The sequence below is a fragment of the Manis javanica genome, chromosome 13, assembly GCF_040802235.1.
Source record: "Manis javanica isolate MJ-LG chromosome 13, MJ_LKY, whole genome shotgun sequence".
Classification (NCBI taxonomy): Eukaryota; Metazoa; Chordata; class Mammalia; order Pholidota; family Manidae; genus Manis; species Manis javanica.
The window spans coordinates 97,560,139-97,585,475 of NC_133168.1; the positions used below are offsets into that span (position 1 = coordinate 97,560,139).

The 25,337-nt window shown below is 53.4% G+C and overlaps 1 protein-coding gene across 2 annotated transcripts; it reads right to left on the reverse strand.

The window, feature by feature from the left end:
• Window positions 1–9,379: 9,379 nt before the first annotated feature.
• On the reverse strand, window positions 9,380–13,706 carry LOC140845339 (ral-GDS-related protein-like). Of its 2 annotated transcripts, XM_073219323.1 has the most exons (3): window positions 11,401–13,706; window positions 10,438–10,650; window positions 9,380–10,093 (listed from the first exon to the last, which is right to left on the reverse strand). In XM_073219323.1, the coding sequence occupies exons 1-3, from the start codon at window positions 11,680–11,682 to the stop codon at window positions 9,935–9,937; spliced, it is 654 nt and encodes a 217-aa protein (XP_073075424.1). In that variant the 5' UTR covers window positions 11,683–13,706; the 3' UTR covers window positions 9,380–9,934. The 2 variants fall into 2 exon arrangements, with proteins under 2 accessions (XP_073075424.1, XP_073075423.1); XM_073219322.1 differs by having other exon boundaries at window positions 9,380–10,650.
• Window positions 13,707–25,337: the final 11,631 nt, after the last annotated feature.

Consider the following 25,337-nt stretch of genomic DNA (forward strand, 5'->3'; position numbering starts at 1 on the left):
ATGATGATGGTGGGTTTTCTAATACTGTACCAATCCTTGCTTCCCCACAATAAATCCTACTTGATCATGATGGATGGTCTTTTGGATGCATTTTTGCAGTCGGTTTGCTAGTATTTCGTTGAGAATTTTTGCATCTATGTTCATCAGCTGGGCTCATAGAATGCGTTTGGAAGTATTCCTTCCTTTTCTACATTTTGGAAGACTTTGAGGAGAATAAATAGGTATTATTAGTTCTTCACTAAATGTTTGGTAAAATTCAGTGGTGAAGCCCTCTATTCCGGGGGTTTTGTCCTGAGGTACTTTTATTATTACAAATTCAGTTTTGTTGCCAGTAACTGGTCTGTTCAGATCTTCTGTTTCTCTCTGGGTCAGCCTTGGAAGGTTGTGCTTTTGGAGAACGTTGTCCATTTCTCCTAGGTTATCCAGTTTGTTAGCATATAATTTTTCATAGTATTCTCTAGTACTTCTTTGTATCTCTGTGGTGTCCGTAGTGATTTTTCCTTTGTCATTTTTGATTCTGTTTATGCATGTCGACTCTTATTTTCTTGATAAGTCTGGCTAGGGTTTTATCTAGTTTGCTTATGTTCTCGAAGAGCCAGCTCCTGCTTTCATTGATTCTTTCTATTGTTTTATTCTTCTCGATTTAATTTCTGTTGTAATCTTTATTATGTCCCTCCCTCTACTGACTTTGGGCCTCATTTGTTCTTCTTTTTCTAGTTTGGTTAATGGTGAGTTTCAGCTGTTCATATTGGATTGTTCTTTTTTCCTGAGGTAGGCCTGTATTGCCATGTACTTCCCTCTTACACCGCCTTGTCTGTGTCCCACAAGTTTTGTGTTGTTGAATTATTGTCATTTGTCTCCATATATTGCTTGATCTCTGTTTTTATTTGGTCATTGATCCGTTGGTTATTTAGAAGCATGTTGTTAAGTCTCCATGTGTGTGTAGGCTTTTTCATTTTCTTTACGTAATTTATTTCTAGTTTCATACCCTTGTTGTGTGAGAATCTGGGAGGTACAATTTCAATCTTTTTGAATTTCCTGAGGCTCTTTTTGTGGCCGAGTATATGATCTATTCTTGAAAATGTTCCATGTGCCGCACTTGAGAAGAATGTGTATCCTGTTGCTGTTGGGTGGAGAGTTCTGTAGACGTCCAGTAGGTCCATCTGTTGTAATGTGTTGTTCCATGGCTCTGTCTCCTTATATTCTGTCTGGGGGATCTGTTCCTTGGAGTGAGTGGACTGTTGAGGTCTCCTATAGTGAATGCATTGCATTCTAGTTCCCCTTTGAATTCTGTATTTGTTTCACATATGTAAGTGATACTGTGTTGGGTGCATAGATATTTATGATGCGTATATCCTCTTGTTGAATTGACCCCTTTATCATCACGCAATGTCCCTCTTTGTCTCTTGTGGCTTTCTTTGTTTTGAGGTGTATTCAGTCTGATAAAAGTACTGCAACCCCTGCTTTCTTCTCCCTATAGGTTGCTTGAAATATCTTTTCCCATCCATTCACTTTTAGTCTTTGTATGTCTTTGGGTTTGAAGTGAGTCTCTTGTAGGCAGCATATAGTTGGGTCTTGTTTTTTTATCCATTCAGTGACTCTGTGTCTTTTGATTGGTGCATTGAGACCATTTTCATTTAGGGTGGTTATCGGTAGGTATGTCCTCATTGCCATTGCAAGCTTTTGATTCGTGGTTACCAAAGGTTCAAGGGTAACTTCCTTACTAAGAGCCTAACTTACCTCACTTATTGTGCTATGACAAACACAATATAAAGGTCTTTTTTTCGTCCCTTTTTTTCTTCTCCATTCTTTATATGTTATGTATCATATTCTGGACTCTCTGTCCATCCCTTTTTATTACCTCTGGTGACAGTTATTTAACCCTGAGAACACTTCCATCTGTAGCAGTCCCTCCAAAATACACTGTAGGGATGGTTTGTGGGAGCTAAATTCTCTCAGGTTTTTCTTATCCGGAAATTGTTTAATCCCTCCTTCAAATGTACATGATAGTCTGGCTGAATAAAGTATTCTTGGTTCGAGGCCCTTCTGCTTCGTTGTACTAAATGTACCATGCCACACCCTTCTGGCCTGTGAGGTTTGTGCTGAGAAGTCTGATGACAGCCTGATGGGGTTTCCTTTGTATGTGATCTAATTTCTCTCTCTGGCTGCTTTTAATAGTCTGTCGTTATCCTTGATCTTTTCCATTTTAATTATTATATGTCTTGGTGTTATCCTCCTTGGGTCCCTTGTGTTGGGAGATCTGTGCACCTCCGTGGCCTCAGAGACTATGTCCTTCCCGAGATTGGGGAAGCTTTCAGCAATTACCTCCTGAAAGCACTTTCCACCCATTTTTCTCTCTTCTTCTTCTACTACCCCTGTAATATGAATGTTGTTCCATTTGGATTGGTCAGACATTTCTCTCAGTATTTTCTCATTACTAAAGATCCTTTTTTCTCTCTGTTGTTCAGCTTCTTTGTATTTCCCTTCCCTAATTTCTCTGTGATTTATCATCTCCTCCACCGTATCCAACCCGCTTTTAATACCCTCTATTGTGCTCTTGAGCGATTGGATCTCCTTCCTAAATTCATTGCTGAGTTCTTGAATATTTTTCTGTACCTCCATGAACATGTTTATGATTTTTACTTTGAAATCTCTTTCAGGAAGATTTATTAATTCAGTCTCACTCGATCCCTTCTCTGGTGTTTAGAGTTTGCTTTGAACGAGGTTCTTTTGAGGTTTCATGTTTGTAAGTGCTGGGGGTCGCAGGGGAGTGGTGCTGGTGCCTTCGGGGAGGACAGAGCTGTTCCCTGTTTCCCAGCTGCTGTGCCTCTCTCCACGGCCAGAACCAGTGGCCGCACACACAGGTGTCAGCCTCTGTGCTTTGTGTTTGTACCTGGAGTAGGCGGGACGTCCGTCTGGTTGGCGTGATGCCAGGGCAGGGGCAGGCGGTTTGCGAGCCAGGTACAGTCTAGCCAGGAGGAAGACACAGCAGGCTGCATATCAGCGTGGGGGTCCTCGGAGCTGCGTGGCCAGCCAGAGGGATGTAGCGCCTGAAGATCGTTTTAAGTTCCCAACCTGCTGGGCAGAGTGCACCCACCCAATTCTGTCTACCTGTCCTTTCTCCTGAGCAGTAAGCTCTGTGCAATCCTTGCCCCTTCAGCAGCCCTCTTGGTTTTAGGAAGTTTTTGAGACTGCCCGCCCAGAGCAGCCGGATATGAATCCCTGTTCTCCACAAGCAGCGGGAATCTCCATCTCTCCAGGTATTCCAGCCCCGCTAATCACCAGAGCACCATGCAATGTAGGTTTGTGTTCCGAACAGATCTCCAGAGCTGGGTGTTCAGCAGTGCCAGGCGTCCATCCCGTCCCTGGTGTGTGTCTCTTACTCCTGCCGATGCGCTGGGGTTGGGGAAGGGCTCGAGTCCCGCCGGGTCACAGCTCTGGAACCTTACCCTGTTCCGCGAGGTCTGCTCTTTTCTCTAGGTGTGTGCAGTCTGCGTAGCCTTCTTTCCTGTTATTCTTTCAGGCTGTGTTGTATGAATTATATTTTCATATTATATGTGGTTTTGGGAGGAGGTCTCTGTCTCACCTCTCACCCCGCCGTCTTTTATCCCCAGGGAGGCTGTTTCTTAGGGATGAGGGGTGGAAGTTGCTCAGGGCCACCCCTGGGAACCTGTGACCGCTGTCCACCCCTGCATCCTCAGATGGCTCCTCTGGGCACCCAGGAGGTCGTGGTTCCGCGCAGCACTGCGCCGTGTCTGTGTCCATCCCAGGAATGTCCAGGCCTGGTGAGGACGGCCCCAACTTTTCCTGGAACCGTGTGGCTACAACTCGGTGGCTGATGGCACCCAGGCAGCAGGTGGTATTGACAATACGGGAGGCCACGTGCACAATTGGTAACACCCTCCGCGTGGTGGGGCAGCTCGCCTCTGTCCAACGGGCCACGATCAGAGGGGACGACCCAGCACGAAGGAGGCCAGATTGGCTGCAGCTACGTACAGGTCCTTGAGGGTGCTGCGGCAGCCTGGGGAGCTGCCCGGGTCTGCCGACTGATGGAGGAGGTGCCAGAGGACCTGCCGCAGCAGAGGCTGAGGATGAGGAGGGGGAGGAAGAGGACGGCAGCTGCAGGGCCACACAGGTTGTTGGCAGCCGTGCTCAGAAAATAGCGCCCCATGCAGGGCAGCCGGAAGGCCCCGAACTTCCTAATGACAAATCATCCCACACCACTAAACTACATGCTAATTGCGCCTTGGCATAAGGACCAATGAGACCCACCAAATGGTTATGCTAATAAGGCATATGGAGCCGCACCAACCAGGTCAGAGCATGAGAACTATATAAGCAAGCCTCTCCTTCCCCTTTGGGTCCTGCCCAACTCATTTGTTTCACAAAGAGCTGAAGAATAAAGCTTTCTGCAGAAGAATCCTGCTGTTGTTGCGTGCTGTTCTTGCCGGCGAGGACGGGGCGCGCGACAAGTGGTGCCGAAACCCGGGAACCAGAACATCACCGGCACAGGGAGGACCCTTCAGACATCTGGAGAGGATTCAGAACTGCAGGTCAGAAGAAAGCCCGGAGGGGTAAGTTCCGAGAGGCCCCTGCTTTTTAGGATGATGGTTGATGGTTCTCTGTAAATAAGGAGGCACCATGGGGAATGCACCGTCATTAGTCACGGCGCTGCAGACAGCTCTCAAAGAGCGAAACTTGAAGGTCTCCAGCAAAGTCTTAGGATCTTTTGTGAAGGAGATAGACCGTGTGGCCCCCTGGTTCATTTGTTCAGGGTCCCTCTCAATCCCGAGCTGGGACAAACTGGGGAAAGATCTTGATAGAGAGGAGGAGGAGGGTAGCCTGAGGGGAGGCACCAGGCCCCTCTGGAAACTGATTAGAGCTTGTCTGCAAGATGAGAGATGTGAAAAGGTAATAAAAGAAGGTCAGAGAGCATTGACAGATATCCAAGAGAGCATGTCAGAAACGGAACGGGAAACAGAGAGCGCGCGCGGCCGAAAAAAGGCCACAAAAAACGAAGGTAAAGAAACCTCAGAGTGAGGGAGAAAGCCCGCCTAGGGCAAAAGCGAAAGAGCCCCGAGAAGCGAGTGACGATCGCCTCGGAGAAAATAGTAAATACCCCTGGAAAGAGTTGAGGGACCTCCAACTCTCCAATAGGGAATCTGAGGAGGAATTAACGTCCACAGAGGAAGGGGAAGAAAATAAAACCGCAGAGTGTAGAAGTAAGGGAACCAGCAAAGTTGAAAAGCGGACCAAGGAAAAAATGAAAGCAGGGTGTCCCCCGACGCCCTTTGCCCCGCCACCTTACGTGAGTGGCGCACTCTCCTTTTGCCACCCAGATACTCTTCAGGCAATTAGACAAATGTTTCCTGTATTTGAGGATAATGGCGTACGCTCTCACCAGCCCCTGAGCCATAAACAAGTTAAGGAGTTAGCAGAATCCGTTCGGGCTTATGAAGTCAGTGCCAACTACACCATAGCACAAGTTGAGAGATTAACAGAGACAGCCATGACACCCGCAGACTGGCAATATGTAACTAAGGCATGCCTTTCTAGTATGGGGCAATACATAGAATGGAAGGCATTGTGGCATGATATCAGTATGACCCAGGCACGCGCAAACGCGGCCGAAGGACAGCCTGCGTGGTCATATGATATGCTGACGGGCCAAGGACAGTGGGTAGCCAACCAGACCGCCTTCCCCTTACAGGTATACGCACAAATAAACACGTGCGCCGCCAAGGCATGGAAAGCCCTCACCAACAAAGGAGAAGTATCAGGCAATTTGACAAAAATTATTCAGGGGCCGAGCAAGCCATTTTCTGACTTTGTCGCTCGTATGATGGAGGCCGCAGGCAGAATATTTGGAGATCAGGAACAAGCGATGCCCCTGGTAGAGCAATTAGTATTTGAACAATGTACCAAGGAATGCAGACAGGTGATAACACCCTGGAAACAGAAAGGGATACACGCTTGGTTGAAAGCCTGTAGAGAAATAGGAGGGCCACTCACCAACGCGGGCCTAGCCGCAGCCATATTACAGAGCCACAAACAAGCCAGGATCACTAACAGAAGTATTAAATGCTTTCACTAATCTGTCACGAGGCCTGTCCCAGTATCTTTCAGGAAACTGGTCCCAGGACTTTGATGGAGCACTAGAAGAACTGCGGCGAGAAATAATCCACATCAACTCCACCCGTCTAGATATCTCTGTAGCAGAAGGACTCTCTTCCTGGTTCCTCAGAGCTCTCTCCCACGTCAAGGAGTGGGCGGGCATGGCTGGGATGGGCGTGTTCATGCTTGGAGGTCTCATGCTCCTACTCTGGTTGTTATGCAGACTCCGCAATCAACATAAGGGCAAGGTGATCCTTGCTCAAGCCCTAATGGCGATAGACGTTGGCGCCTCTCCCCAAGTGTGGCTCAACATGCTTAAGAAGGAAGCTCGGCTTTAGCTTGAGGTAGCTCTTGCACCCTGAGCCCATGTGGCACTGCACCAGGCCCGAGTACCTCAATGCTTAATCACAGCTTTCTTTAAGAAGCTCATGGTGCAAGAGGGTTGAGAAAAAGGGTCCAAACCCTTTGTACCAAGCGGTCCCAACGCCAGCCAGAGGATGCGAGGCAAAGCACTGCAAGAGGTCTTGGACCCCTCTGAGAGGCATGCCTGACTGCATAGGGGTAGATGCCCAGAACCCCTCTCCAAAAAGGGGGCATCAGGAAGTATGATGGAGGTCAGGCCTCTGTCTCCGCCTCTGCTGGCAAGTTCCGCCTTGAGCTTCTGTTAGACAAAAAAGGGGGAGATGTTGGCAGCCGTGCTCAGAAAATAGCGCCCCATGCAGGGCAGCCGGAAGGCCCCGAACTTCCTAATGACAAATCATCCCACACCACTAAACTACATGCTAATTGCGCCTTGGCATAAGGACCAATGAGACCCACCAAATGGTTATGCTAATAAGGCATATGGAGCCGCACCAACCAGGTCAGAGCATGAGAACTATATAAGCAAGCCTCTCCTTCCCCTTTGGGTCCTGCCCAACTCATTTGTTTCACAAAGAGCTGAAGAATAAAGCTTTCTGCAGAAGAATCCTGCTGTTGTTGCGTGCTGTTCTTGCCGGCGAGGACGGGGCGCGCGACAACAGGTGAACAGAAGAGGCAGGTTATCCCGGGTTCCCCCCGTTATCCTGCTTCCATCCCGTCCCCACTGCCCTCTGGGCTTCTGGCCCTGTACGAAGGGTCCTGTCAATCACCAGCCTCCGGGGTGTCCGTGTCTCGGGAAGCGTCCTGGGCGTTCCCTACTCACAGAGGAGGAGGCTGAGTCCCAGAGGGGGAGGGGAACCACCCTTCAGTCTGACAGGACTGGTCTGTCGTGCAGCTGGGATCACAGGCCCACCTGTCTTTAGGACGCCCCCACACCCCATGTGGCCAGAAGCTTCCCTGAGGCTGTGGAGCAGCCCACCCCCTGCCGATCACCCCTGCACGGAAACTCACCTGGCCCTGGTCAGGAAGGTTAAATCTTGTCGGACTTGAAGAACTGCAACAGCCACTTTCTGCCGGCCCTCTGGCCCTCTGGCTCCAGCTCGCAGGACAGGTTGTAGCTGCGGAACAGAAGGACACCTGTGAGCCCCTGGAGGCACACGTCAGGGTACCTTCTCCCAGAGCCTGCGGGCAGCTGCAGCCCACGCCTGACTCCTGCCGGCCTCACCTCTGCTGCTCATCCAGGGGCTCCACGGACCGGAAAAAGGACAGGAAGCGCTTCTCGGGATCCAGGTCATACAGCATGGCCACACCCTTGTATGCCATGATCTCATCTAGGATGTCAGTGACCTGTGGCAGAGGAAGTACAGGATGTAGACAAGGAGGGGGGTGAGGAGTGGTCACTGGGATGGTCCTGGATCTTTGCTCACTGGAATCTGCCTTTACTCCAATGCCAACCAACCCTGCCTGTTCCTTGTATTGGGTCTCCAGCTCCTCCTCCAGGAAGGTGTCCTTGATGCCACCCCCACCCCCCACCTGACAAAGCCTTTAGTGTCCTCAGCTCTGCATGTCTCAACTGTGTGAAGATACGTTAAACCCAGGGGATGTGCCAGACAGGGTCCTGCCCATGGGTTCTTGACTCCATCCCTCTCCAAGAAGCCCAGCTCCTGGGGTAGAGTTGGGGGCACTAAGGAGGTTGGTGAGGCTGGTGCTGTGACGTCCAGGCTCAGTGGGCGCTGTCTCCTCTCTAATGCTGACTATCCTGACCCCCTGTGCCCTGCTGGTTCACTCACGTTTTCCCTATGTTTCAGGAGTTTGTCTGCGAGCAGGTCATCCAGAAACACTCCGAGGAACGGGACCATGCCCTGTGCCACCGGGGTGGGGAGTTGATGAGTCCCCACCTGCACCAGGGAATCCCACAGGGCCTCCCCTGAACCCCATACCCGCAGCCCCCATCTCCTGTGGACCACCCTGTGCTGCCTCCCTCCCCTCCCTTCACCCTGCTGTACCCTCCCGGGCACTCCCAGGGCTGGCTTTTGGCCAATCCCAGGACCTGTGGTCCCTCCACCTGTCCTCCACCTTCCCCCTGTACCCAGCTGCTCTCGCCCTCCTGGTCACACCAGAGCTGGCAGTTCAGAGCTGGTGGGACCAGGAGCAGGTGCAGGGTCACCCCCACCGCCCGTGACACGCGCCACGCCACTCTCACCTGCTTCTTCATATCCTGGGATCCCTTGGGGGCCCACAGCTGTTGCATCATGGTGGCTGTCGCCTCCTGCAAGGCCCCGGACACTCAGGTGCTCGTGCTCCCCTCCCACATGCCTCCCACAAGCAGACCGTGGTGGGTGGATGCTTTGCCTGAGCCCCCTGGCAGCTATGCTGTCCCCACCTCCAGCAGGCTCTCAGTGTAGGCCAATCGCAGCTCCAGAACTTACCCATAATCACAGGTGTCCTCAGAAGGCGTCTGGATGCCCCAAGGGGCTTCCTCACCTGCCGAGTGTCAGGAGAGTTCCCTGCCTCCCAGGGTGCCCTTAGGTCTCAGTGTCTCCTGGCTATCAGCATGACTCCCCTCACACAAGCAGGTGGGGTGCACAAAGCTGAAGCCCGTCTTGTGCTCCCTGGACCCTGCCCACCTGGCAGGTCCGCACCCCAGGATAACGGTCTCAGAGGATCCAGGGAGAGGCCGACCTTGCTCAGTCACGGGCCCCACCCCTGCTGCCGACCCCGCGCCAGCCCCAGCCCTGACCAGGGGCCTGTCCTCTGGGTCCTCACTGGATGCCAGGACCCCAGTCAAGTGGGGCCAGGGAGGGAGAAAGACGAGGGCCTTAGGGTCCTGGGGGACCCTACTTCCCCCATCAGCTCCCCCTCCCACCGCGCACACCTCAAGTCTGCCCCAAGGCTGGGCCACAGCACGGCAGAGGACTTGCCCCATGGACCCGTCCCTTCCAGACCCCCAGCCCCCACTTACCTTGAGGTGCTGCTTCCTGTTAACCCCCTTGTCCGTGTTTTTAAGTTTTTTGTAGATCCAGGAGCTCTTCCTACGGGGAGGGGACAGGAGCAGGGAGAAACATGGCCAGAAGGAGAGTTTGGGGGCAGACCCCTTTTCCTGGGGCATCCACGAGACCCACTAGCCTGCAGGAGGCTTTCCAGCACGGCCCTGAGCCCTGGGGACTCCGTGGCCTGGGGAGGGGGCTGCTGTTTCCACCCGGGGCCTCCATTCCCAGTTCTCCCAGGGGCGAATCTGCTTTGGGCCAGGTCGCTGTCCTTGGGGCAGAGACCTCCTGCTGCAGAACGCATGCTCGAGGTCTCCCGTTGGCTTCACCCCACACCTGACATTGCGGGGAACTGATTCCTCCAGGGGTATCGCTGACCTAACCCACAGGGGGCCCCAAGTGCCCGCCATCCCTGTCCCTAGGCTCTGCCGCCTCCCAGGAGGTCCCAGCCGACTGAGGGGACACTCCCAGACCTAGGGGTATCCCTGTCCCCTCAGGTACCCTGGTCCCTGGTACAGGACTACCCACCAGGACACATGTCTCCAGGTGCTCTCCAGACGACGAATAGCAGGGCACTGCAGGGCCAAGAGAATGGCATGTAGGGCAGCAAAGTTCCTGAGGGCCAGACACTCCTGGGAGGGAAGACAGAGCTGAGCGCATGGCCTGCTTCTCTGCTTCTGTCCCCCCATGAATTCCTGTCCTTAAGGAGACAGACACCCAGGGAGCGCAGCACACCTGGTACCTGCTGAGCAGCCCTCCTGGGTGGAGGACTGTAGCTCAACCCAAGGAAGGGGCCAGGGATGACTGTCCCTGCCCCCCGCCCCCTGGGGCCTGTGGGTCCAGGTCCACATTCCCCAGGCAGGAGGGGCCCAGATACTGTGTAGGCAGCCCCAGGCACCCATCCTGACAGCAGACCAAGGAGGGGAGCCGGTCCCAAGATGCCAGGATGGACCCCAGGGGCTGTCCCATGACTCACCTTGGCCACCCAGATCCAGAACTCCACCACTCGGGCCCTGTCCCGGTCCGTCATGCTCGGGGCCCCAAGGCAGGAGGAGGTGACCACGTTAGCTGTGGCACCAGATTGCCTGATCTGATGGATGGTGGGGGCTAGGTGCTCAATGGTTCTTGTCGGTGCCTGGTGCCAAAGGTTGGCCTTCCATTCAGAATATGTCAGCTTGGTGAACAGCTCCTAGGGATGACAAGTGTGTGTCATCCAGGTGTGCCCCTCGTGCCCCCATGCCCAGGCAGGGTGACCGTTCAGAGCTGGAGCCCAGGCAGCTGGGGGTGTGCTGTGAGCCTTGTGGCCATCCGGGCTTTGCAGCCCGTCCACTGAGTCGCCCAGGACCGGATGCACATGGCCCCACAGTGGTGGGGAACGGAGGGGCTCTGCTCGCAGGCACCCTCGCTCACCTCCTCCCTGCAGCACAAGGCAGCTCACCCTGCCATCCTGGGGGATCTACCTCCCATTCTGCCACCCCGTGGATCCCGGTACCCACTCAGGTGTAGTTTCCCCAAAACGATTGCACCCAGGGCCTTTGGTGGTGTCTGTGTCTCCCACGCCGTCAGGTCCATGGCAGGGGCCTCTGAAGTGCCGAGGCTGTGGAGGACTGCCAGGCCAATGGCCGGAGGACCTCAGGCCCTGGCAGCACCTCCCTGAACACCCCTCCCCTGCCCTGCCCCTCCCAGCCCAGCCAGGCCCTGCCCACCTTCCCTCCACTCCTCGTTGGTCGGCAAGGACCCCTACGGGCCAGCCCTACCGTCCCCCTGTGCTCAGTGCAGTCTTGGGCGTGGGGAGGGTCTCTCAGGGCACAGGGTGAGTCGTGCGGAAGCTGGGACGTGGGCCCAGATCACAGGAGTCCACGTCAGGGGAGGGCAGGTCTCGGGCAGCCCGTGACACAGGGAAGGCCCAGCCCCGACCCCGAGAGCCCGCTCTGCTCACCGCACACATCAGGGTCAGCTGCTCAGCCACCAGGCGGGGGGTGAACTGCAGGATGGTGGGCGGCTCCTCCCTCACGGCACAGGGGGTGCTCGCGGCACAGGGGCTGGTGGGCTCCGGGTCTGCCTCTGGCTCTATCAGGCCTGGTGCCATTCCTGCAGGTGCCCTGAGCCCCGGGCCTGAGGGCTCAAGGGGCTCCAGCTCGGGGCTTGAGACCACTCCTGGGATGTCCCCGGTGCTCACAGCTAGCACCGGGACTGAGGACACTGCTGGGACGTCCTCCATCTCTGCAGGGACCGAAGCAGGTGACGCCGGGTGTAGCTCCAGCACAGGGGTCTCAGGGAGCTCCTTAAGTGGCTGTAGATACAGCTGGCACGACAGGTACCGGCAGCGCCATCTCTGTTTATTCTGACGTAGTGCTGGAGCAGGACACAGAGAAAGGGTCACTCCGGGCCAGATTCCCCACGCCCCACAATGACAGAAAAGCCCTCATGGCTTTGAAGGGAAGCCCACGTTAGAAGGTCCCCTGGCTGCAGCCCCTCACCTTCCAGCTCTGCCACTGTGGGCCCCAGGTGCTCCTCCTGGACCAAATGGTGGAGAACTTGGCCCTCCAGGGTGGATGAAGGCTGGCTGTCATGGTGGACCGCGGGCGCACTCTCGGGCTCCCAGGGAAGGCGCCTAGCCAGTCCTGTCCTCGGGCTGCGATAAGGCAGGTGGGTGGCAGAGTGAGAAGGCTGGTGTTTCCAGCCGCTCTGCCCTCCCCTGCCTGCCCAGGCACCTGCCACCCCCCTTCCTGACCCTGCGTGTCTGTCCTGGGTCCCCATCCTCTCCCGTCCTCCCGAGTAGGAAGTCCCCAGTCGTCAGCCGGCCCGTGGGAATCCAAAGATGGGTGACCTGCTGGGCTCTGCTGGGCGCCCCCTGCCCCAAGCCCCAAACGCCTCCTCCCCCCATTCTGTGCACACGGGCGGTGCCCCCTCTGGGCGTGGTGAAAACTCACATTCTCAGTTCATTCTCTGGGCCCTCGTCATGCCCCCCATCACATGAGGAATCCGTGAGGGCATCGCCCATGGCGCTCCCCGGCCATGACCTGCGGATTACACCTCAAGTGACTTCCCGACTCCCCCCGGAACAGGGTCCCAGTATTGTGTCTGCTTCCTTCACACAGTTATGCTAAGTGTGCCCAAAGGGCCTGCACCAAATGGGTGCTGCACACCTATTGTTGCTGAAGGAAGTCCCCGCAGAACCTGTCCAGGTACCCCTCTGCTGTCCCCAGAGGCCCCTCATGTGAACTCAGTGAGGACAAGACCGGGCCCAGACAGAGGGAATCGCGAGCCTCTGCTCCCAAGGCTGCTTTCCTTGTGCTTTTCCAAATTGAGGCCACTGACGGGTGACGCCGAAAGCTTTTCGTCAGGTACAGAGAAGTAATAGCCCCGAAGTGGCCCAGCTTGGCCGGCAGTCCTTTCTGCAGCACCTAGTGCCTGGGGAGCCCCTCTAACGCTCCTCCCATGTTCCCCATGGGCACCCTAACAGGCTGATCACCAGCCACTCTACCTGTCAGAGGAACACACCATGGCTCAGACACATGTGGGCACGCTCAAGACACAGAACGGACTGTGGGCAGAGGCCAGACTGTGCTGAGGAGGGGGTTGGGTACTCACCAGGGGAGCCGCTGGCCTGTGGTAGGGTGGTCAGCATGGTCGGGAAGGAGTGTAGCCTCGGGAGCACTCTGGCTGGTGTTTGGAGCTGGTCCCACTCGTGCCGAGCGCTTTCTCCACTTCCTTCTCACGCGTGTCCAGGGATCCCTGACTTTGGGGACCTTAGTCCCATGAATAGTTGACTCATATTCAGGCTGAGGGGGGCAGCAGGGATATAGTCAGTGGGAAACCCAGGCACCACCAGGATGAGGGAGGTTCGCAGCTCACCCGAGAGCCTCCAGCCCCCTGCGGTGCGAGCAATGAGAAGCACGGGGTGCCCCCAGGGACGAGGTTCCAGGCCCTCTGGAGTGGGCCTGTCAGCCACTCTCATGGGGCAGCCCTGGGAGGGCCCTGGCAGGTTGCCAGGTTTGGAACAGGGTCCTGGGTGTAGACAGCCTGCCCCGGGTCCAGGGAGATGGAGTAGGTGAATTCATCCACCAGCTCCACGTCACACCCCAGAGTGGAGCTCTGCAAAGCTGGCCCCTCATAGCTGCGGAGGAGGCACCTGGGGCTGCGCGGACCTCCCCGCAGGCGCCAGTGTGGGCCCCAAACCATGCCCCCGAGATCAGGCACACGGGGCCATCTGCCTAGACATCCAGTCCCTGAGGGAAGGAGAGGACACCCCCGGGCTCAGGATTAACATGTGCGTGGAAGTACCTGGTCCCAACACTCACCTCCATGTCCTGAGTGCTGAGACCAGAGCTGTGATATTGACTGCCCTGCTAGGGGTCCACCAACTCAGAACATGCTGCCACCCAGGAACGGCCCCTCTCATCCCCAACCTTCAGTCCCACCCATGCCCCACGCCCAACACACACACATACACAGGAAGAGCCATTGGAAGCTCAGCCCGGGATGGGTCACGCTGTGGCCTGGCCCTGGAGGGGCCCGCTCTGGGCCGCCCTATGTTACCTCGGGGCTCCTCGGGAGACACGGACAGAGGCGGTGGAGGAGGTCACTGAGCCAGCGCCCACAGCGAGCAGCAGGACTCTCCGTCTCGGCTTCCCTGACTCCCACGCCTTCAGAAGGCTCCGCACAACAAGACCGCATGTTGCTCTGTCGAGCGCCTCCGGTCAAGTGAGCAGGACTGGGGTCTGCGGCCAGGATCTGGGTTCCGTCCGGGTCACAATTCAGGTTCTACTGGGCGTGTCTTCAGTGACATCACTTCTTCAAGGGTCCTTTTCCGGGGCCCCTCCTTGCATTCAGACACGCCCACATGCCCCTCTGGGCTGCTGACTGCCCACCCTCCTGGCCCTTGCCCAGCACGACTGCACAGATCTCCACAAGAGCCCTCCCCTCACTCTTTGGCAGTGTCACCAGGGTCCCAGCTCTGAGGAGTCCAGCTGAGTTCAGGCCTCTTTTTCTCCCCAGTTCCCTGTCCCGCTGAGGCCACAGTATCTCCCAGGAGGTGCCCAACGTCCCAACCTGCACAGGCAGGGTCACGCCAGACATTCCTCCCTAGGGACATCCCCAGGGATATATGGATGACCGTCCAGCTCCTGGGGGCTGGTGTCACGTGTGTCTAATGCACAGACTCGGAGATGGCAGAATGCCAACCAGGCTTGGCACGGGGCGTGGAACACCACGCAAGTCAGGCTTGGGTTCAGGCCTTGTGATCTTGGGCAGGTCAGTCCCCCGGTAGGCCGTTTTCAGGGGTGCACCTCTAAGGTGCAGCAATGAAAGGCGTTCCAGGTGTTGCCATCTACTGGCATCCACCTTCCAAAGGTCCAGGCTGCTCTCAGACTAGGTGCTTTTCAGACCAATCAGTAAATGGGTCAGAGTAGCACACTGGAAATGAGGTCTGTGCTGCCTCTGAAATGCAAGTTGGTCTACCAGGCTGCTGTGCCCTTTGTGTGTGGGGGGTGGAGGAGAGTCCAGGTACAGCACCTCATTCATCACCTTAGGAGAGGTAGGCATGCCCACACAATAGACTTGTAGAAACTTCTCGAAGATGAAAGGCCCCTGAATTTGTGTTGCGTTTATTTCCCACCTTCTGACCCGTGACTGCTCTATCAGGGTGCTTAGACAAGTTGTACTTCCTGATCCCTGGGTCCAGTGGGCGTAGTGCCATCAATGGGATGGGCCAGTGTGACGGCTTCTGGAAGGAAAAGGACAGGAAGGTTCCTTCGAACTAAGGGACAACCTAAGTCTGGAGATTGGACATACCTCTGAGATAGTTTTCTCTCCTTGCCGGCTCAAAGATAACTGCCCTGCTGGTCTTTACTCACAGGAGGAGAACAAAGAGCATTTTCCTGACCAATACTTACACACTGGGTGCTTGGGGACCAAGTGATGAAGCCCCATGTGCAGCAGTGACTGCAATCTGAGACACTCCGATCACGGTGACCATCATGCACTGTCATCTCCAAGATTCATCCTTTTTCTGAGTAGGCCAAGTGAGTGACTTCAATAAGGGTCTGTGGAAATCACCACCCGACATCTTCCAAGGCCTTGGTGGTCACTCCAGTCTGTAAGCTCTCCTGGAAGGCAGTACTGCTTTCAATGTATACTTTACAGGGAGTTCTAGAGGCTTGTGCTTGACCCGCCACACAGCAGGCACTCCTGGCCGGCACAGTCCCCTGTGGCTAGCAAGGAGGAAGCCGGGAGCTCTGCGTCCCTGACAGCTCGGCCCTGTGGCCTCTGACACTGAGGGAGCGGCCCTGCGGGCACTTGGTCGGGGTCGGGGGTGCTGCTCGTGATACCAAGACCCGGTCCTCGTCCCTGAGGTCAAATCACAAAACACAGTGACAACGTTTTGAGGAAAGGAAAGAATAGTTTATTGACTTGCTAGCAAATAAGGGAGTGGCAGGCTCCTGCCTTAGAGAACCGCCGTCCTCCTGACACGCAAGGGGTCAGGGCTTTTCAAGGGGAAATGGTAGGAGAGAGGCTGGGGTGCAGACACATGAAGTAGCTGCTTGCAAGGGTCCAAAGCAGACATTCCTGCGCCACTTCCCTAGCGTTTTGTTTTTCTTTTCTGCTCCTCCTCAGCCCCTGGGACAGAATGCTCTTTGAGTCCCTTTTTTAGTGGGCTTTACTGGCCTTAATTCCCTCTCATCCCGCTCATAGCTGACTTTCTGCCTAACACTCCAAAGACTGACCAGCCTCTCTGTGAACATCCCATAGACGTGCTAACAGGCCCTTCAGGTCTACAACGTGTGACACCCAGGCAAGAAGCCTGGCTATAATTTCCATTTTCTCCACACGATCCTGCTCCTTCCAACAAAAAGGTGGAGGTCCTGGTTCAGCCCTTGGTAAACAGCTACTTGACCGGTGGTGGCAGGAAGAATTTCTCCTCTCCCTGAGGTTCCCTTAGCTGGAGTAAGAAACAGATTGACAGGAAACAGATGAACAGGAGGAAAAGTAACAAAATTTAGTCAAGTACATCCAGGGAAGCCATAGACATCTGTTCCACAGACAGGGTGTGGGTAAAATTGCAGTATTTGCCGACTCTCTTGGGCTGGCTTTAGTGCGTGTCCGCATCCACAGGGGTTCCCAAGGGGTGGAGAGAGGTATTCCGTCTCCATGGGCGAGCGAGGGCTTCCCTGGACCGGAGAGCTTGGTGGGAGTATTGGCTCTCTTCCACTGCAGCAGGAGAGAGAGGGAGGGAGACGCAGGGCGACTGCTTGTAGGCAATAAACGGCTTTTGAACACTATTTCTCCCTTTGCCTGATTTGGCTTGCAAATGTGTTTTGCCCTGGGATCTCCCCTCCCTGGGGTTACGTGGGGAGAATGAGGTCTGTGTGTCATCCTGAACCAAGGAGAAGGGGTGAGGGTCTGCGACTTCAAGGGGAAAGGGAAGTAATTCACAGGAATATAAAACAGGACAGGTCTGATAAAATACTTGATGGGACACAGAAACAATGAGGGGGCAGAACGGGGAATTTTAAAAGACTAAAATGATACCGGGGTTCTTGTTCCCAGAGTCAAAGACTGAACTTGGCAAACACTGATCAAGGTAGGAAAGAAAGCCAGGGAGGCTTTTATTTAGAGAGAAAGTCGGAGAAAAGAGCTCCTGTGGCCAGTGGGGGTTGGCGGGGGGGACAAGAGAGTCCGCGGCCACCTGCCCCTCCTGCCCGCTGACCGCGGGTGCGCCCCCCCCCGCCCAGCGCCTTCCCCGCCCCACCGTGACCACCTGCGGCTGCCGGGCCTCGTCCCCCACCCCCACACGCGTCCGGGACTGGGGGTGGCGGTGGGCACACCCGCCTTCAGCCTGGCAACCCCGCCCAGAGGCAGGGCCAACCCGCGGGCAGGCCGGCGGGTTCCCCAGCCCGCAGGCAGGCAGGCCTTGGGCTCCCTCCGGGCTCCCTCCGCAGCGCGGTAGCCCCTAAGCCCTGCGCTCTGATCGCCTCCACTCGCGCCCACCCGCCGGCCAGCGCCGGCCTTAGACCCCCCGTCCCCGGGCCCGGGCTGCGCTCCCGGAGGCAGGGCTTTTCCCCTCCTGGCCACGGTAGGGAGGTAGGGCAGGCCCGGCCCCACAGGAGGGGACCACCGTCCCTGGGTCCCTGGGCGCGCCCGCCGCCCGAGGGTGGTGTCCGTGGCCTCGAGCCCCGCCCCCCACCCCGGGCACGGACCGGGCCGCCCGCCGCCGGCCACGTGCCGCCCTGGGCACCCTGCTGCCGCGCGTCCCGCGCTGCTCTCCCGCAACAGCAGGTGCGCTGTGCAAGTGCCGCGGCGCCCGCGCCGAAGACACGCAGAGGCAGCGGGACCGGGCCGCGCGCTCACACCCATCTCCAAACATCATGAGGAAAGTATAAACTCGCCAGGAGGATATATTACAGCACCTCCTAAAAGCATCCCAAAATGCTAACAGAAAGAAAAGAAAAACTAATGTAACTCAAGGGAAAGCACAGACAAGTCCATCAATCTACTTGGATATGTCAACACTTTTTTTCTCAGTAACCGATAGGACAAGTAGATAAAAAACTCAGCAAAGATGCAGAAAAACTGAATGGTATCCACCAACTAGATCTAGTCAACACTAATAGAACATCCCACTCCACAACAACAGAATTTTCAGGAGCATATAACATATTGATCACATAGATCACAAAACTGAACTAAATTTCAAAGAATTGAAATCATACAAAATATATTTGTTCTCTGACCGTAGTGCATTAAGTTACAAATCCGTAATACAAAGATATGTAGAAAATCCCCAGTCCCTTGAAAATTAAATAACTTAATAACAGGTGAGTTATTTACAATAGCCAAGAAATGGAAGCAACCTAAGTGTCCCCCAGTAGATGAATGGATAAAGAAGATGTGGTGCATATACACAATGGAATATTATTCAGCCATAGGAAGAAAACGACTCCTACCATGTGCAACACCATGGACGGAGCTAGAGGGTATTACGCTCAGTGAAACAAGCCAGGCGGAGAAAGACAAGCACCAAATGATTTCACTCGTGTGGAGCATAAGAACAAAGCAAACACTGAAGGAACGAAACAGCCGCAGACGCACAGAACCCAAGAGCGGACTGACAGTTACCAGCGGGAAAGGGACTCGGGAGGGAGGGACAAGGGGAAAGAGGGGCAGCAGGGGCAGCGCACAGAAGGCAGGGGGGGCGCGGGGAGGGCGGTACAACACGGACGCGACAAGTAGTGACTCTACAGCGTCTCACTACGCGGATCGTCAGTGACTGTAATGGGGTGGGGGGGGACTTAATGGGGGGAATCTAGTAACCACATTGTTGCTCATGTGATTGTGTATTAAGGACACCTAAATTAATTAATTGATTAATTTTTTAAAAAACTAACGCGTGGGTCATCTCATGAAAAATCAGAAAGTCTATCGAAGAAAATGACAGCCGGCGCGGGACTGCCCTGGCGGCCAATGAGCGCGCAGGTCTCGAGAAGGCCCGCCTCCGACTGACGGCACTCGCGGCCAATAAGCCAGGCGGCGCCGCGGAGCCGGCAGCCATTGGGCGAGCGCGGGGAACCAGTGAGCCCGGCGGCTGCTGAGTAGCTGCAGGCGCCGCCGCCGCCGCATTCAAGAGTCGGTAGCCTCGCGGGCGCCGTAGGCCCAGGCAGGTCCCGCGGCTCCGTCCATGCTCCGGGCCGCCGCCCCGTCCGCGCAGCGGGCCCCGCGGAGACCGCGTGAGGGTGGACCCGCGCTGTGCTCGGCGGCGCCTTCCTCCCGGCGGACCTGCGGCCGAGCGTCCCGGGCGGGCCGCGCTTCAGGGGTGAAGGCGACAGCGACGGCTCTGCGGGCCGAAGGGTATGTGTCCGCGTGGACCTGTGCCTCCGCCTGCGGGCGCGGGGGCGCCGCTGAGGGGGCGGCCGCGCGAGGGCTCGGCGGGCTGCGCGGGTGGTGGGTCCTCGCTGGGCCCGGCCGGGGGCCGCGCAGGCGGGAGGCCGGAGGGCGTCCTGCCGCGTGTGGAGGTTCTCGGCGGCGGCCTCGAGGGCGAGGGCCGGGCGCGCTGAGGGGCCCGGCGGTGCCCGCGTCGGGGCGTCGGGGGACGGGCCGCCGGGGGCCGCGCCTTCGGAATCAGAAGTGTTTCCCGAGGTGCCTGTCGGCCTTGCCGTCGGGGGTCCCCGGGTCAGCGTCCCTGCGGCCCCTGGTCTGTTCAGGTTTTGTTTCTTCCTGGCTCAGCCGTGGGAGGTTGCGTTTTTCTCGAAAGTTGACCATTTCTTCTAGGTTATCCAGTTTCTTTCCATATAATTTTTCATAGTATTCTCTCATAATTCTTCATATTTCTGTGCTGTCAGTACTGTATTTTCCTTTCTCATTTCTGATTCTGTTCATGTGCGTTGACTCTCTTTTTTTCTTGATAAGTCTGGCTAGGGGTTTACTATTTTGTTTATTTTCTCAAAGAACCAGCTCCTGCTTTCATTGATTCCCTCTATTGTTTTATTCTTCTCTATTTTATTTATTTCTGCTCTACTCTTTAGTATGTCCCTCCCTCTACTGACTTTGGGCCTCAGTTTTTCTTCTTTGTCTGGCTTGGTTGGTTGTGAGTTTGCAGTGTCCATATGGGATTGCCCTTCTTCCCCGAGGTAGGCCTGTGCTGCAATATACTTCCCTCTCGGCGGTGTCTTTGCTGCATCCCAGATTTTCGTTGTTGAATTATTGTTGTCATTTCTCGCCATATATCGCTTGATCTCTGTGTTTATTTGGTCATTGAGCCAGTGGTTATTTAGGAGCATGTTGTTAAGCCTCCATGTGATTGTAGGCTTTTTCGTCTGTGTGTAATTTAGTTCTAGTTTCATACCCTTGTGGTCTGAGAAGCTGGTTTGTACAATTTCAATCCTTTTGAATTTCCTGAGGCTCTTTTTGTGGCCTAGTATATGATCTGTTCTTGAAAATGTGCCATGTGCACTTGAGAAGAATGTGTGTCCTGCTGCTTTTGAGTGGAGAGTTCTGTAGATGTCTGTCGGGTCCATTGTTCCAATGTGTTGTTCAGGGCCTCTGTGTCCTTACTTATTTTCTGTCTGGTTGATCTGTTCTTTGGAGTGAGTGGAGTGTTGAAGTCTCCTAACATGAATGCATTGATTCTATTTCCCCTTTGAATCCTGTGAGTATTTGTTTCACGTATGTAGGTGCTTCTGTGTAGGGTGCATAGATATTTATAATGCTTATATCCTCTTTTTGGATTGACCCCTTCATCATTATGTGGTGTCTGCCTTTGTCTCCTGTGACGTTCTTTGTTTTCAAGTCTATTTTGTCTAATGCAAGTACTGCAACACCTGCTTTTTCCTCCCTATTAGTTGCATGAAATATCTCTTTCCATCCCTTGACTTTTAGTCTTTGTATGTCCTTGGGTTTGAAGTGAGTCGTCTCTTGTAGGCAGCATATAGATGGGTCTTGTTTTCTTATCCATTCAGTGACTCTGTGTCTTTTGATTGGTGCATTCAGAGCATTTACATTTAGGGTGATTAGCAGTAGGTATGTCTTTATTGCCACTGCAGGCTTTAGGTTCGTGGTGACCAAAGGTTCAAGGGTGCCTTACCTTCCTTACTATCTAAGAATCTATCTTAACTCAGTTAAGTATGCTATTACAAACAGTCTAAGGGAGGCTGTTTTTTTAATTTTCCCTCCTCATTCTTTATATATTAGGTGTCATATTCTGTACTGTTTGTCTATCCCCTTTTGTTACTTCTGGTGACAGCTATTTAATGTTAGGAACACTTCCATCTATATCAGTCCCTCGAAAATACACTGTAGAGATGGTTGCTGGGAGCTAAATTCTCTCCGCTTTTGCTTATCTAGAAATTGTTTAATCCCTCCTTCAAATTTAAATGATAATCTTTTTTTCAATTTTTTATTAAGTTGTTATTATGATTATTTTTTGGTATCAAGCTACAGTTACATGAGCAACATTATGTTTACCAGACTCCCCCATCATCAAGTCCCCCCCACATACCCGATTACAATCAGTGTCCGTCAGCATAGTAAGATGCTATAGAATCCCTACTTGTTTTCTCTGTGTTGTACAGCCCTCCCCGTGGCCCCCCTATATTATGTCTGCTAATAGTAATGCACCTTTTATTCCACTGATCCCTCCCTTCCCACCCATCCTCCCCAGTCCCTTTCCCTTTGGTAACTGTCAGTCCATTCTTGGGTTCTGCGAGTCTGCTGCTGTTTTGTTCCTTCAGGTTTTTTTTCTTTGTTGTTACACTCCACAGATGAGTGAAATCATTTGATACTTGTCTTTCTCTGCCTGGCTTATTTCACTGAGCATAATACCCTCTAGCTCCAGCTATGTTGTTGCAAATGGTAGGATTTTCTTCTTCTTCTGGCTGTATAATATTCCATTGTGTATATGTACCACATCTTCTTTATCCATTCATCTACTGAGGGACACTTAGGTTGCTTCCATTTCCTGACTATCGTAATTTGTGCTGCAATAAACAGGGGTGCATCTGTCTTTTTCAAACTGGGCTGCTGCATTCTTAGGGTAAATTCCTAGGAGTGGAATTCCGGGGTCAATGGTATTTCTCTTTGGAGATTTTTGAGGCACCTCCATACTGCTTTCCACAATGGTTGAACTAATTTACATTCCCACCAGCAGTGTAAGACGCTTCCCCTTTCTCCACATCCTCGCCAACATTTGTTGTTTGTCTTTTGGATGGTGGTCATCCTCACTGGTATGAGGTGATGTATCATTGAGGTTTTAATTTGCATTTCTCTGATGATTAGCAATTGCGGAGCATCTTTTCATGTGCCTGTTGGCCATCTGAATTTCTTCGTTGGAGAAGTGTCTGTTCTAATCCTGTGCCCATTTTCTAAATGGATTATTTGCTTTTTGTCTGCTGAGGTTCGTGAGGTCTTTATATATTTTGGATGTCAACCCCATATTGGATATGTCATTTATGAACATATTCTCCAATACTGTAGGATGTCCTTTTGTTCTGTTGACGGTGTCCTTTGCTGTGCAGAAGCTTTTCAGCTTGATATAGTCCCACTTGTTCATTTTTGCTTTTGTTTCCCTTGCCTGGGGAGATATGTTCATGAAGAAGTTGCTCCTGTTTCTGTCCAGGAGAGTTTTTCCTATGTTTTTTTTCTAAGTGTTTTATGGTTTCATGACTTACATTCAGGTCTTCGACCCATTTTGACTTTCCTTTTGTGTGTGGGGTTAGACAGTGATCCAGTTTTATTCTATAACATGTAGCTGTCCGGTTTTGCCAACACCAGCTGTTGAAGAGGCTGTCATTTCCCCATTATAAATCCATGGCTCCTTTATCGCCTATTAATTGACCGCATATGTTTGGGTTAATATCTGGACTCTCTATTGTGTTCCACTGGTCTGTGGGTCTGTTCTTGTGCCAGTACCAAATTGTCTTGATTACTGTGTCTTTGTAGTAGATCTTGACTTTTTATGCAGATTTACTAAGAGTTGAAATTTTGGAAGTGACATGCCCCCGGCTTTATTCTTCCTTCTCAGGATTGCTTTGGCTATTCGGGGTCTTTTGTGGTTCCCTATGAAGTTTAGAACGATTGGTTCTGGTTCGTTGAAGAATGCTGTTGGTATTTTGATAGGGTTTGCATTTGAATCTGTAGATTGCCGTAGGTAGGATTACCATTTTGACAATATTAATTCTTCCTAGGTTACTCACAAGTATCCCAAACCTAAAGTCTTCCAAACTTAGTCCATTATCTTCCTCTGCCCACAACTTTATTACCAGTATCGCTACCTGTCCCCCAGCCATCCCAGGAAGAAACCTGGGAGACGGCTTCGCCTTCCATCCTGCGCATAGCGAGTCAGGCCCGGTTCCAGTGACTTTGCTCTTTCTCACGTCTGTGTCTCCTCTCAGTTCTCACCACCACACTGGGTTTCCAAGCCCTCACCGTCTCTCCCCTAAGCTGTGCAGTGGCCTCCTACTTGACCCCCAAGCCTTCACTGCCTCCCACTTAAATTCTTCCCCCTCACTACTGTAGATCACCTACCTATAAGAAAGTGATCATATTTCGCTGCTCAGAACCCTTCTCTGACCCTGTATGGCCAATGAAATAGAGTCTGCACTTCTTAATAAGGTGCACGGGGCTCCTTGGCTCCTTCTGCTTGTGCCTTCTCTAGGGTAAAAATAGCAAACTAAGAATATAGGCATTCTTCAGTGAGATCACTTAAAGTTCCAGAAGCCAGGAGTAACTGGCCTGGAATGCTTGAGTATTCCCCAGACAAAGGAAGGTCTCTCGGCACACCCTTGTCTTGATTGTGTTTAGTGAATCATGTCATGGTGAGACTCACGTAGCCTGCTTAAAGGCCCAGCTTATTTTTTTACCTGTACCTATGTGCTCTTTCTCCTCCTCCATCCCCGTATATTCAAGTAATTTGCGGACTGGACAGTTCACGTAGCACGCCAGCCCAGCCATCGCAGCACAGTAAGACAGGAAAGATTCGATCTTAAAGCTAAGATTGCATTTCAAAGCCCAGGAAGTGAAGAAGTAAGAGTTTTAATGTCCTGCTGATCGATTTCAACCCCAGGCAAGTTCGCTATGGATTCAATGTGATCAAAGCAATGACAGTAAACCGCTCTCGGGGTGGAAGGGCTATACCCAACTTTATTTCCACCGTGGCAGGTCAATCCCTAACATGCCATCCAATGAGAGCGAGTCTGCATGCAGCAAGCCGGTCTCTGCCCCTGGGCCTCTCTGCCTGCACAGCCGTCCTGCAGACATCCTCTAGGCCTCTGACCTCAGCGCTGCCACCACTCCAGCCTCTGCTCTGCTCTCCTGCAGCCTCGCAGCCCTGTCACCGTGTCACCCAGAGCACTGGGTGGGAGCTTTTTTATATAGAGTCAATAGCAACCTATTGCCCACATGAGTGGTGAGCTAGCCGACTAGGCCCAGGTGAGAATCCTGGCCCCAGGAATTTTCATTTTATCCACACTTAGCATGCTCTTGAGCAAACATACAGTAACTCAGCCCACCTTGGAGGCAGGGAAGGCAGTCTTAAATGATATGCTCTCCAACCACGAAGCTGCTATTCTGCAGGGAATCTGAGCAGTGCATTTCTTGTGTTAAGCTAATTTTGCAGAATTACCCGGAGGACTGATAAGAAACGTCACGTCTCATCTTGAGACCACTTCACAGGTCCACACCCCTAGCCCTTTGTCACATTCCTGAAAAATCCTTAAAAGCGGGATCCCCCTACATTTCCATGCGCCTTTCTCTCTGAGGTAGCCCACACTCCCCTCTGTCTGAGTGTGCACTTTCTCTCCATAAATAAAACTTTTATTCTACTTCACTACTGTGTCTCTGCGTTTCAGTTCTTTGCTGCAGCGGGGACAAGAAGTGAGAAAAATGCACAATGCCCTCCTAACAGGAGTCCCAGCCCAGGGGAGGGGTGGGGGTAGGAGAAGGCTGGGAGGGCGGGGGGAGAGGGGTGCGAGCATGGGAGCAGAGAGCTTGGGGAGTGTGGAAGGGAAGCCTGGAGGAGGAACTCGGAGGGGATGGCAGCTGGGGAGGGAAGCCACGGGGCCTGAGTGCTGGCGAGGCAGGGACTGTGGGTGCAGACAGAGCCGGGTGAGGGCCTCCAGAATAAAACCCTTACTGAAACTCCGTATCAGACAATTAAGCAAAGTCAGTCACATTCATTCTCTAAAGTAACATAAGCGTTCTTGTGTGAGATTAATTCTAACTCTAAAGGCAGGAGGAGTGAGTTGTCCTGAAATGTTTGAATATCCCCCACATAAGAAAAGACTGCAGCATCGCCCATGTCTTCACTGTGTCCATTCAATGAGGCTGTTGTAAAATGTACCGTAGCTGCTCAAAGGCCCGGCTCATTTTCTTTAACTTCCCAGA